Source organism: Pristis pectinata, chromosome 33 (genome assembly GCF_009764475.1).
Source record: "Pristis pectinata isolate sPriPec2 chromosome 33, sPriPec2.1.pri, whole genome shotgun sequence".
NCBI classification, from domain to species: Eukaryota; Metazoa; Chordata; class Chondrichthyes; order Rhinopristiformes; family Pristidae; genus Pristis; species Pristis pectinata.
Genome location: NC_067437.1, coordinates 2,033,263 through 2,046,586, shown reverse-complemented (window position 1 = coordinate 2,046,586; position 13,324 = coordinate 2,033,263). Strand labels below are relative to the sequence as shown.

Genomic DNA, 13,324 nt, shown 5'->3' with positions numbered 1-13,324 from the left:
TCCCCTCTCCTATTGGGCAGAAGATACAAAAGCCTGAAAGCACGTACCACCAGGCTCAAGGACAGCTTCTACACCACTGTTATAAGATGATTAAACGGTCCCCTGGTACGACAAGATGGACTCTTGGCCTCACAATCTGCCTCGTTATGGCCTTGCAGTTTATTGTCTGCCTGCACTGCACTTTCTCTGTAACTGTAACACTTCATCCTGCATCCTGTTATTGTTTTACCTTGTACTACCTCAATGCACTGTGTAATGAATTGATCTGTATGAACGGTATGCAAGACAAGTTTTTCACCGTACCTCGGTACGTGACAATAATAAACCAATTCCAACTACGAGAAGAAATTCCTCCTCATCTCTGTCATAAGTGGTGACTCCCTATTCTGAGACTTTGCCCTTTAGTTCTAGGTTTTCCCCACTTGGGGAAACATCAAGGATCTACTGTCACACACCCTCAGAATATTTTATATTTCATTAAGATCAGCCCTCATTCTTCTAAATGCCAGTGAAGAGAAACACTACATTTCCTTATAAGACAACCCCTACACTCCTCTGAACCACCTCCAATCCAAGCATGTCCCTCCCTAAATAAGAAGGTCTAAACTATACAGTGTCACCAGAGCCCCACTGTATCTGTGGGACCATTGCTCTTCCATATAGTGATGGACAGTCAGACCTTATCGTTCACCTCTCAATCTGAATTCCATCCACGTTTAAGGAAGCAAGCCTTGGCTATTTACCAAGGCAACTGCCAGTTAAGTCTACAAGTCCCACCCCTTGCAACATGTTCATTACTTTTTTTGTATAAAACCTCATAACATACACCATTAGCTTAATGATTTTTAGCTGAGGCAAATTGTGCTTGCCTAAGGAAAATTCTAGACATCTACATCAGGCAGGTCTTTTACAGAAAACAAGAAAGGCAGCTGTGGACTGAATTTTAAAATCTCCTTGCCAGGACAGTGCTAGTTGTGTAGCTCAGAAGGTAACATGCATCTTGGAGGTAGGAATTGGTGGGTTCCTGCCCCTTTTTCTTACAGCTGAGCTCCAGCTCTGGGCAGACATTCCCTTTGTGGTACTGAGGGTGCGGAGCACTGGCAGAGGTGTTGTCATTACCATGAAGTCAGACAGCACAGAAACAGGCCCTTCGGCCCGACTGGTCCATGCCAACCAAGATGCCCATCTAAGCTAGTCCCATTTGCCCGTGTTTGTTCCACGTCCCTCTAAACCTTTCCTATCCATGTGCCTGTCCAAGTACCTTTTAAATGTTGTTAATACACCTGCTTCAACCACTTCCTCTGGCAGCTCTTTCCATATACTCACCACCCTCTGGGTGAAGAAGTTACTTCCCAGGTCATTTTAAGTCTTTCCCCTCTCACCTTGAACCTTTGCCCCTTATTTTTGATTCCTTTACCCTATGTGCATTCACCCTATCTATGCCCCTCATGATTTTATACACCTCTATAAGGTCACCCCTCAGTCTCCTACACTCAAAGGAATAAAGTCCTAGCCTGACTAACCTCTCCCTATAGCTCAGGCTCTCGAGTCCTGGCTACATTCTCATAAATCTTCCTTGCACTCTTTCCAGCTTAATGACGCATTTCCTATAACAAGGTAACCCAAAGCTGTGCACAATACTCCAGGTGCAGCCTCACCAACACCTTGTACAACTGCAACATGACACCCCAACTCCTCCACTCAGCGTCCTGACCGAATGCCTTCTTCACCACCTTGTCTACCTGTGATGCCACTTTCAGGGAACTATGTACTTGTACTCCTAAATGGAGTGTTAAATGGAGACCACTTCCCCCACCCCCCCCACCCCCCCCCAAAGACTTTTATAACTCAGTCACAAAAAGTCAACTCGTGTCAAGGATGACATCTGTGATAAAGATCTGTGAAGAGAACAGGTGGTTCACAGTCGGCAAAGCTCCTAGTGTTATGTAAAGTGAGACATTTTACCACCAACATCCCTTGAATCAGTATTGCAAATCTGGGCCCAATTTTAACCCCAGCTGCCTGGTAGAATCATAATGTGTTGGCACGTCACCTCCCCACTGTGATGCTGTGATGTTAGCTGAATGGGGATGAGGCCAGCTTTGGATGGGTTCAAGGGTCTTGGTAGTATGATGGTTCTCTACCTGGTGTGTGTGATCATTCCTGTGGGGGGCATCCTATCCTGTTTATGGGGGCATCACAGTGGCATCTCTGGTAGAGCCACTGCCTCTCAACACCAGAAATCTTGACCTCCGGCGCTGACTGTGTGGAGTTTGCACATTCTCCCTGTGACTGTGCGGGTTTCCCCCGGGCGCTCTGATTTCCTCTCACATCCCAAGCTTGTGCAGGTTGATCAGTTAATTGGTCATTGTAAGTTGCCCCTAGTGTGTGAGTGAGGGGTAGAATCTGGGGGGAGTTGATGGGAATGTGGGGAGAATAAAATTAGTCAGGATTGGATTAGTGTAAATGGGTGGTTGATGGTGAGTGTGGACTCGATGGACCGAAGGGCCTGTGTCTGTGCTGTACGTCTCCCTGTGACTCCATGGCTCTGTTACTGGAGGTCGATGACACAATATGAAAGTCACTTAGTGGGAAGCTTCACAGATAAACTCAGGTGTATTGGGCCAGCTAACTGCCCAGCTATGGGACGTCCTGCAGTCCCCAGGAATCCCTAGGATAGCCCTCACTCCTTGAGTGGCCCACGATGTCTTCAGATATTTATGGGTGGTGGAAATGGTGGCTATATGTTGTGAACGTGAGGATTTCATTCAAGAAGGTTGGGAATCAATGTTAACAAGGAACAGGAGTACGGGGAGGTTTTGTCCCTTGAGCTTCATTCTCCCCCATGTCCAAGTTGCTTAATCCCACTATTGAATTCAGTCTTGATATACAAGACAAGGTAGCATTGGGTAACTTGGTGATAAAGAGAGCAATGTCACTCAACATTGTGGCTGATCCTGCATCTCAAACAGACATAATTGATTTGTTGATCTCCTTAAGGAAAGAACACCTGCCATCAACCTCAGGGCCTTACCTACTCAAAGGATGGGTAAGAGACCCTTGGAATTGGGAATTCCAAAGATCATATCTCTCTCAATGACCAATTAACTACATTTCATTGGTGAATCAGATCGCAGTAGCAGTTCGGAGTTAGGTTGAGAGAACGCACTTGGTCACTCCCACTAAGTTTCACGCCATTCCTCAGTTCCTTCAGAAACATCATCAAGTTGCCCTTTGAATCCAGGAGACACAAGAGAATGCAGATGCTGGAATCTGGAGCTATACAAAAGATGCTGGAGGAACTCAACGGGTCAGGCAGCATCTGTGGGAGGAGAGGAATTGTCGACGTTTTAGGTCGAAACCCTGCATCAGGACTGAGAGTAGAGAGAGGAGATGGCCGGTATAAAGAATACACCTCGGACTCCTGTCTCATCACTTCTCCTCTCCTCTTTGTACTGGGCATCTCATCTCTCGGCTAAAGGATACTCAGTCTACAACCCTGCCCACTTTGGTTTGTTAGGTTACAAGCCCAAAACTTCTCCAAATTTCCCCCAAGGTAAGACACACCTGAACATCATTCAGTTTTAGCCCATTTTATGCAGGCAACAGTTTCACCTGTGAGTTGGAAATCCAAACTCATTAACGGTGCTTTCCCCTCCTGAGTTAGCACGTTGACCCCACTTCAGAAAACTGATAGTCCCAAAGCAGTACTGAAGGAGTGCTGCACTGCAGGAGGTACCATTAGCCGATGGGTCTTCTGCCCTCTCAGGGTGAAGTAAAAGATCCCATGACATTATTGTGAGCAGTTCTGGTCACCCCACAAGGAGAATGTGGAGGCTTTGGAGAAGGTGCAGAAGAGGTTCACCAGGATGCTGCCTAGTTTAGAGGGCATGAGCTATAAGGAGAGGTTGGACAAACTTGGGTTGTTTTCTCTGGAGTGGCAGAAGCTGAGGGGAGATCTGATAGAAGTTTATAAGATTATGAGAGGCATAGATAGAGTAGACAGCCAGCATCTTTTTCCCAGGGTAGAAATGTCAAATACTAGAGGGTATGCATTTAAAGTGAGAAGGGGGAAAGTTTAAAGGAGATGTGTGGGGCAAATTTTTTTACACAGAGCGTGGTGGGTGCCTGGAACAGGCTGCCAGGGGTGGTGGTGGAGGCAGATATGATAGAGGTGTTTAAGAGGCTGTTAGACAGACACATGAATATGCAGGGAATGGAGAGATATGGATCATGTGCAGGCAGAAAGGATTAGTTTAATTCGGCATCGTGTTTGGCACAGATATTGTGGGCTGAAGGGCCTGTTCCTGTGCTGTACTGTTCTGTGTTCTGTGATCCTGAAGTGGAAAAAGATGAAGGTTCCCCAATGCCCACCAACAATCTTCTCTTGTCCCTGGGCTACGAGAAGGATAGTGCGGCAATGTGGATTTGTTACAGGGCTGGTAATTCAGAGACCTGAATCAAGAACAATGAGTTTGAATCCTCCTGGGGAATTTAAATTCAATTAATTAAATAAAATTGGATTTGGAAAGAAAAATGGCAATCATAAACCCCGCAGATTGTTCTAAAGATCTGACTGATTTTTATTGTGGAAGAAACCTATTCACCTTCATCGGACTGTCCTAATTCTGGGTTAATCCTGAATTGGCCCACTAACCCATTTCTCAATGCAAGAAGGAACCATTCATGACAGAGGTGAGAAGAAATTTACGTATGCAAAAGATTATAAGTGTTTGGAATTTTCTATACAAGAGGGCTGTGAATGTCTGGTCCATGGGTACATTCGAGGCTGAGACTAAGAAGTGTTTGAAAGGGTACCTAAAGTAAGGATTAATTGGATGAAGAAACAGATGAGGATTGGCCTGGATTAGAGGGTATGAGCTATAAGGAGAGGTTAGACAAATTTAGGTTGTTTCCTCTGGAGCGTCAGAGGCTGAGGGGAGACATGATAACAGTTTATAAAATTATGAGAGGCGTAGATAGGGTAGACAGTCAGAGTTGTTTTTGCTTGGATAGAAGGGTCAAGTACTAGACGGCATTCATTTAAGGTGATCGATCACGATCACGTTGTGAGGTGGAGCAGAGTCAAGGGGCCTACTCCAGCTCCTGCCCCTTGTGCTCCTCTCAAAAGGGAATTGGACATCTTCTGAAGCAGTCCCTCAGGGCTGACGATGATTTGCTTCCATGGAGCAGAAGATGTGTTCATATTTCATAGAAGGAGGCTGCTCATCCCATCGTACCTGTGCCAGCTCACAGAGCAACCTCATCCCCCCACTAATTTTCCCTGTAACCTGCCCGCCTGTTATCTCCCCCCCCCCCCGGTTCTACACTAACCTATTCACTGGGGGTAACAGAATGATCAGTTAACCTACCAACCCACATGTTGTTGGGATGTGGGAGGAAATCGGAGCACCCTGGGGAGACAAACGCGGCCACAGGGAGAACTTGGAAACTCCACACAGACAGTGCCGGAGGTCGGGATTGAACCCGGGTCTCTGGCGCTGTGAGTCAGTGGCTCTACTCTCTGCACCACTGTGCTGCCTCTATGTGAATTCTTTTAACACGGGTTGGCCATCACACAGTGGTTACCACATTCTCCTGGAACAGGTAGGTCTTGGTTCAGTGCCAGGAAGGTGCAAGGTGATTGGACATTGGGCTCTGGGGCTTGGCTTGCCACAATATGTGTACAGGGACCCACAAACAGATGCCTACAGCCAGGAGGGACCTGAAGAGAGTAAATAGGAAGGATCCATTAGCAGGGGTTCTTAAAAACGGGAGACCTAGATTGAAACTAATTAGTGGAAGGAGTTGTGTGGAGATGAGGAAAGGTGTTTGTCACAGGGTTTGGCAGAGGTGTGGAACTCGCAGAGTGGCGGAGGCTGAAATATACAGCACTGGGATGTGTCCGCGAGGATCCATTACCTGCAAGGCTCCAGACCTCAGGATGGGAGGTCGGTTTGGGTTGGGTGGTTCTTCTCTGACCAGTGGGGACACAATGGGCTTAATGGCCTTCTTCTGTGTCCCAAGAATTTTCCATGATTCCACGCTCTACCCAAGCACAGACCCACCACCCAAATACACCCACCGCAGACATTCTCTCTTCTCCCCCATCCCATCGGGTAGAAGACACAAAAGCCTCACAGCATGTACCACCAGGCTCAAGGACAGTTTCTACCCCGCTGTTATAAGACTATTGAACGGTCCCCTAGTATGATAGGATGCACTCTTAACCTCATAATCTACCTCGTCATGGCCTTGCAATTTATTGTCTGCCTGCACTGCACTTTCTCTGTAACTGGAACACTTTATTTTGCATTCTGTTATTGTTTTCCCTTGTACTACCTCAATGTAATGATGTGATGAGATGATCTGTATGGATGGCATGCAAAACAAAGTTTTTCACTGTACCTCGGTACGTGTGACAATAATAAACCAATCACCAATTTAATTTTACCAATTTACACCTCCTCCCACATCCCTGACCCCTGCCCTCTCTCAGACCTGACTCCTCCTAGCCCCCATCCACAGTCATTCCTTCTCCTTTCCACTCTCCAATCTCCCATTCTCCCCATCTTCCTCTGCACCCCCCCCCCACCCACTCTCCCACTCCCACCTTTCCCTGAAAAGACTGGCAGGGACACAAGGGATGGTTTAATTGGTTAGCCCCTTCCAAGGGCTGTCACAGGCACAATGGGCAGAAGGGCCTTCCTTCTGCATAGTGAGATAGCAGGGGACACAGGACTGGGAGGCCCTGGTTGCTGGGGTTGCCTTTACCTGTCTCGATGTGACGCGTGCGGTCTCGATCGCGGAGGAGGTAGGAGAACTCAATGCACTTCTCGTTGTTGTGGTTGCCCCTGACACTGAAGCACAGTTCATTGACTAGCGCCAGCGCGTTCCGGCACAGCTCTTCCTCCCCATCGCCCGACATCTCGCCACAGCATCGCCTTTGCGACAGGCGCACGAGTGGTGAGGGCGGAGAGACGGCGGTAACTTTGCGACAGGTAGAGGCAGGCCAGGTCAGGGAAAGAGTCTCGGTGGAAAGTCAGCTGGAGGCCTCCTTGGATCCGACAAGTTGTCTGCTCTGGGCCTTCCTTCAAATGGTCTTGACTGAGAGGTGGACCTAATTTCAACCCTTGATCCTCAGCTGGTAAGTCTGTGATCTTCCACTTGGGCAAGGAGCCACCTTGTACGATCTGAGCTCATGTACAACCCATGCGACACCTTGGACAAACCAGACAGAACCACACACTGGTGAACGAAATCCAAAATCTTCCACCCCCAACCCCGACGTGACTGGGCAGGAAGTCATCCACACTTTTCTCCTTCAGAGTTCACGTTCGCCTTGCGATCCCAGAGAGAGGGCGGGGGGATTTGCAATGAGGAGTCAGGAGCCCCCGGTTATCCTGCGGACCTGGGAATCCTTGTTGCTGTGGGACAGGCCAACCAAGGCCCTTCTCATGATCTTGTCAGAGCTGGAAGGATGACAAGGACTCGGGGAAATGAAACCCCACCGCTGGTCCTATTGCACCCCCTCCGAAGAGAAAGGATGTGGACATTGAGCGCTGCTTATGGGAGAAGAGGCATCAATAATTCCGAGATCTCTGGCTAGACTCCTTTTAACTTCTGTTCCCATCGATTCCTCGTGGAAGGAGCAACGTGCTTAAAGGAATGACAAATCTCTCTCGCAGTTAGAAGTCATTCTGAAGGTGGGCCCTTTACTCCCCAGTCTGTAAGGCAAAGTGAAACTCATAAGGAACAGTGTAAAGGGAGGATACCTCTCTCATTGGCTGCATCGATAGCACATAACACCGAGCTCCCAAATATATCTCGGCCCACCTACACACAGCGTTAATGCAGAAGGTCCAAAAGTAGCAGGCAGGCGAGGCCAAATCCCTGAGCTGCGGGTGTTGGAAAGGAACTCAGTGCCACTCACTTAAAGGGGAATGCTGAGGTGGGGAGGAATTCACCGGAGAGCCCCTGGAAACTCCCTCTGGGATTTGCCATGACTTTAATGCTTTTACCGAGCATGTTCCTCTGTTCTCCCTCCAGCTTTCCCTCCCCGTTCTGTTTTGCTGCCTTTACTGTTCTTTCTTTTTTCCCTCTCCCTCCTCTCCTCTGCCTGCACCCCACTTTCTGCCATCTCCACCCACTTCCACATCCTCCCTCTCTCTTCCCCCTCCACCTCCTATCCCTCTCTCCCCTTCTCTCTCTCTCCCTCCCTTTTCCTCCCTTTCTCTCTCTCTCCCCTCCCTCCTTCACCCCTCCCTCCATTTCTAACACTCCCTCCCTCTTCCTCTACCCCCTTCCTTCTCCTTTCCTCCCAGCAATACCTCATTCTGCCATCTCTATCCACTTCCATTGTCCTTCTCCTCCCCTCCACCTCCCTCCCTTTTCCCCTCCCTCCCTCTTCCCTCCCCTCCCATTCTCCCTCCCTCTTCATTTCCCTCCCCTCTCCTTCCCCCTCCTTCTTTCCCCCTACCCGCCCTTTCCCACTCTCCCACCCTCTCCCTCTACACTGCCCCCTCTCTCCCCTGCCCTCTCAGAAGAACCGAAGAAATGTTAACCACTCAGCCCCTTGAGTCTGATCAAACATTCGGTAAGTTAATCGCTGATTGAACCTCGGTCCCAACTGCACTTCCTGCCTGTTCCCTATCATCCCGGACCAACCTGTAGACCAATCTGAATATTCCATCTCGAATATAATCAGTGATGGTCCCCACAACTCTTGGAAAATTCACAACCCTCAAAGAAAAAATTCCTCTCCCTCTCTGTCTGAAACAGATGGCCACTTATTCTGAAACTATTCCTCCTCGTTCTAAATACCTCAACCAGGGGAAATACCGTCCCAACATCTCCCTCACACTTTTTCATCCTCTCTTTCCTGTCTTTCCTCTCCCTCTCTCTCTGCCTTACTCATTTTCCCTCCTCCCCTACCCTTACTCTGCCCATTCTCTCTGATTCTCTCTAATTTCCAGCTAAGTCTCTCAGTCTGTTAGTTCTCTCTTTGCAGGTCATTAACCCTTTCTTTACATTTCTAGTGAACTCCTGCAACTATTATCCATGTTTCATCCATTCTGTCACTCTCCTTTGAGAATTCCAAGAGTATTCATATAAATAATGAGCCTTTGTTTTCATTTTATTTCTTGCTCTCAGTGTTAAGACAAAGCACATCAATCAATATGAATAATGAACTCTCACAGACCCCTGATACATTGAATTGGCAGCTCTCTCTGGAGATATGATGAGACAGCAATGATGAGCAATTTCTTCCCTATTAATCTCATTTCGGTTTTAAAGGATAAACTCCCTCACTGAACATTAACCCTTTCTCTGTACAGGTTAGCAGGGATTCTAACACAACACAGCCGTCATTTCTGAGCCAGAGGATTTGGGTTCAACCCCCCAGATTTGCAATCTTAATCTTGGCGGAGAAAAGGCAGATGGAATTTAATCCTGGTAGGTGCAAAGTCATGCATTTTGAGAGGTCAAATAAAGGTAAGCTGTACACAGGGAATGGTTGGATCCTAAGTATTGAGGAACAGAGGGACCTTGGTGTACACAAGTCTAATGATCTTTGAAGGTGGCAGCACAGATAGATAGGGAGGTAAAGAAGGCAGGATACCTGTCTTTCTTGGCTCGGGAATGGAATATAAGAGCAGGGAAGTTATGGTCCAGTTTTATAAAATATTGGTGAGGCCACATCTGGAATATTGTGTGCAGTTTTGGTCACCACACTATAGAAAGGACGTGATTGCTCTGGAAAGGGTGCAGAGGAGATTCACCAGGACGTTGCCTGGGATGGAGCGTCTCAGTTATGAGGAGACTTTGTTTCCTTGGAGAGGAAAAGACTAAGGGGGGACTCAGCAAAGGTGCACAAAATCATGAGGCAAAGATAGACTAGACAGGAGTAAGCCTTTCCCCATAGTCTGTAGAGGTGTCTGTAACCAAAGGGCAAAGGTTTAACGTCAGGGCATAGAGGTTCAGAGGGGATATCAGGAAGAATATTTTCACCCAGATGGGGCTGGACTTTGGAATGCACCCTCTGAGATCTCAAATATTTAAGAGGCATCTAGGCAATTAACCTACAGCACATGTCTGGGATGTTGGAGCAAAGCAGCCTACCTGGGGAAACCCATAGTCACAGGGAGAATATGCAAGCTCCACACAAACAGCACCACTGGTCAGGATCGAACCCCGGTCGCTGGAGCTGTGTCTGGAGTCATCTATAGGCCAGACCAAGTAACAGGGCAGGTGTCCAACCCCATGGGTTTTTCTAATGATGTGGTGGTTCCATAGTCATCATCATTGGGACAATACATTAATTTAATTCAAGATTATTTAATGAACTGAACTTAAATTACACAGTTATGCACATGGTAGATGTCAGAGGGAGTGCTACACTGCCAGAGGAGCTAGCACTGTGGCACAGATGTTATAACTGTTGCTTCATGACTCCAGTGACTCAGGCGCTGTCCATGTGGAGTTTGCACGTTCTCCCTGTGACTGCGTGCGTTTCCCCCGGTGCTCCGGTTTCCTCCCACATCCCAAAGTGTGTGGGTGAGGGGTAGAATCTGGGGGGGAGTTGATGGGAATGTGGGGAGAATGAAATAGAATGAGTGTAGGATAAGTGTAACCAGGTGTTTGATGGTTGGTACAGACTCGATGGGCTGAAGGGGCTCTTTTTGTTCTGCATCTCTCTCTGCCTCTACGAAACTAATAGGATTTGAACTCCAGCAGTTTAACACAGGGTCAGGTGGGAAGGGTGGCAGGAGAATTACATGAGCAGGGGCCAGTTCAGCAGAAGGAACAGTTTGGTCACTGTGCGTGTTATGTAACTCTGTGCATGTGACTTGGGTGGTGAGGAAAGAGACAGATTTAACAGAGGCTTCTAATGGGACCTGTTAAAAAGGGCTCCAACTCCTGATCACTAGCTTCTACCTGTTCCACTGGAGACACATGTTCCCTAAATCCAAAAGCCACCACAAGGCCACCCTTCCATTCCACACCTCTCATACCACCTACCTTCAGGCTTATTAACCCCTTCCCTCCCCAGTTCTCTTGCTCCTTTGTTCCCATTTGAGGTCCCTGTAGATGTTCGCCATATCCTAGAGGATTTAACGCCAGATGCAGACTGACACTCCAATGCAGTACTGAGGAAGTGCCACACTGCCAGAATTGCTGTCCTTTGGATGAGACTTTAAACTGTGGCTTTGCCTGGCAGACACAGACTGGGCATTATTCTGAAGGAGATATGCTGGTCTGTATTTATTTCTCAGCCAGCGTCACGGAGAGGAATAATCAGTGTTGCTTGCAGTGCATAAACTAGCATCACGACACTGACCACATTTCAAACAAAATATTCCACCAACCGCAAAGCCTTTTTGGAAATGAGCTGCCTGAACACATGCCTTTCCCCTTCCTCGATCTCTATATCTTCACGAGGATTTATTCCGGAGATGCTTTTATTTTCTTTGCTCTCTCCTGTCGTAGCAGGGATTAAAGTATCTCCCGCAGTCAGGACCTATAACTAGTTCTGCATTCCTGTGCCCACTCCATCAGGATCTGAGCTGTTTCCCAGGAGTTCATTGAAGCAAGGAGAGTTTAATTTCTTTTAACAGTTTGGTTTCCTTTTTTCTTTCTTTCTTAAACATCAGCTCAGCTGCCTCTCAATCTTTAGCTCCGATGAAACCCAAACCAAGCTTAGCTCATTCAAGCACGGCAACTCTTTCTGCATTGTATTTGGCCAAATCAGTTTGATTTCCCTAGGCACTCTTGTGTACAGAAACCTTAAGCCTTTTCTTCTAAGCTCAGCCCTTTGTGATTTAGCTCAATGGAGCAGTCAGTATTTGCAATGCAGCGCAGTCTATTTTTAAAACCGGTGTAAGGAACAAATTATCCCTTGCTTCCTGAAAATAGGTCTACACATCTCTCTTTTTCCCTCTCTCTCTCTCTTTCTCTCCTCTTCATTACTAGAGGGCACAGGTTTAAGGTGAGAGGGGAAAAATTTAAAGGGGATCTGAGGGGAAAATTTTCCGCCCAGAGGGCGATGAGTTTGTGGAAGGAGCTGCCAGAGGAAGTGGTAGAGGTGGGTAAAATTACAATGGTTAAACGTTTGTTTGGACAGATACATGGATAGGAGAGAGGGATATGGGCCAAATGCAGGCAAATGGGACTTGCTCAGCCAGGCAAGTAGTCAGCACGGATGAGTTGGGCCGAAGGGCCTGTTTCTGTGCTGTATAACTCTATGACTAGGATGCTATTCCAGCACTGGCACATGTAATCTGGTGGATGACTCTAGTGCTGTGCTGAGGGAACCCAGCATTGTTGAAGGAGCCACCTTTGCAAGGAGATGTCCCTTCTGGTCTCTTAGGTAAATGTGAAAAACCTCATGGCACCTTGGTGTCCTGGTCACTACTTAACCCTTAGCCAACATCCCTAAAAGCAGATGGAGCTAGCCATCACTGTGCTGCTACCTGTGAGATCTTTCTGTGTGCATTTTGGTTGCTGTGTTTCCTCCATGCCAACAGTGACTGTGCATCAAGCATACTTCATTGGCCAAAATGCAGTTTGAGAGACCTGTTATCAACAGATACTTTCTGGGAAGAGAGAAAGTCCCGGATGTGTCTTTACTGCAGATGTTATTTTACAGGTAGCTCCCAGTTGTGCATCACAATTTTCTGGTGGCTCCCAGATGTGTGTCAGTATTTACAGGTGGCTCCCAGATGTGTGACAACATTTAGAGGTTGTTCCAGATAAATGTCAATATCAACACATCTGGAGCCTGTATGTGATAATATTTACAGATGGGTCCCAGAAGGTGAAAATATTTAGTGCCAGATGTGTGTTAACATTCACAATGGAATGACAGATGTGTCAGTGTTTACAATCAGATCCCAGATGTCAGTTAAAACTTACAGGTGGGCCACAGCTGTATGTCAATACTTGTGGTGAGATTGCAGAGCCAATATTTACAGGAGGTCCCAAGTGTGAATCAATTTTATGGTGGCCCGGATTTGTTGATATTTAGTGTGGGATCACACCTGTCAGTCAGTATTGCCAGGGGTGATATCGCCAGATGTGGATGAATATTTACCAGTGAGTGATCTCTGGAGGGAGTCAGTATTCACAGAGGCACCCCCAATGTCAATATTTAACAAGGGGGGGTGGGGTCAAGTGTCAATGTTTACAAGCATCACGGATGCACTAATTTTCAGGGAGTTCCCAAGCATAAAGTTACAGATGGGGGCTGAAGGAAGAGGTGGTCTCAAACGGTGACTGACTCTTTAACAGAAGGCTAAGTTCTACTATTGCCTCTGTGAATACT

General features: G+C 47.4%; 1 protein-coding gene across 1 annotated transcript in view; it reads right to left on the bottom strand.

Annotated features, from left to right (window-relative positions):
- The window catches only part of syt3 (synaptotagmin III), an 88,959-nt gene that overhangs the window by 58,927 nt on the left and 16,708 nt on the right, over positions 1 to 13,324 (bottom strand). The window contains exon 3 of the mRNA XM_052043118.1: positions 6,775 to 7,727. Within this exon, the coding sequence (XP_051899078.1) occupies positions 6,775 to 6,928 (154 nt within the window). The 5' untranslated portion in view covers positions 6,929 to 7,727. The remainder of the gene's footprint in view (positions 1 to 6,774; positions 7,728 to 13,324) is intronic.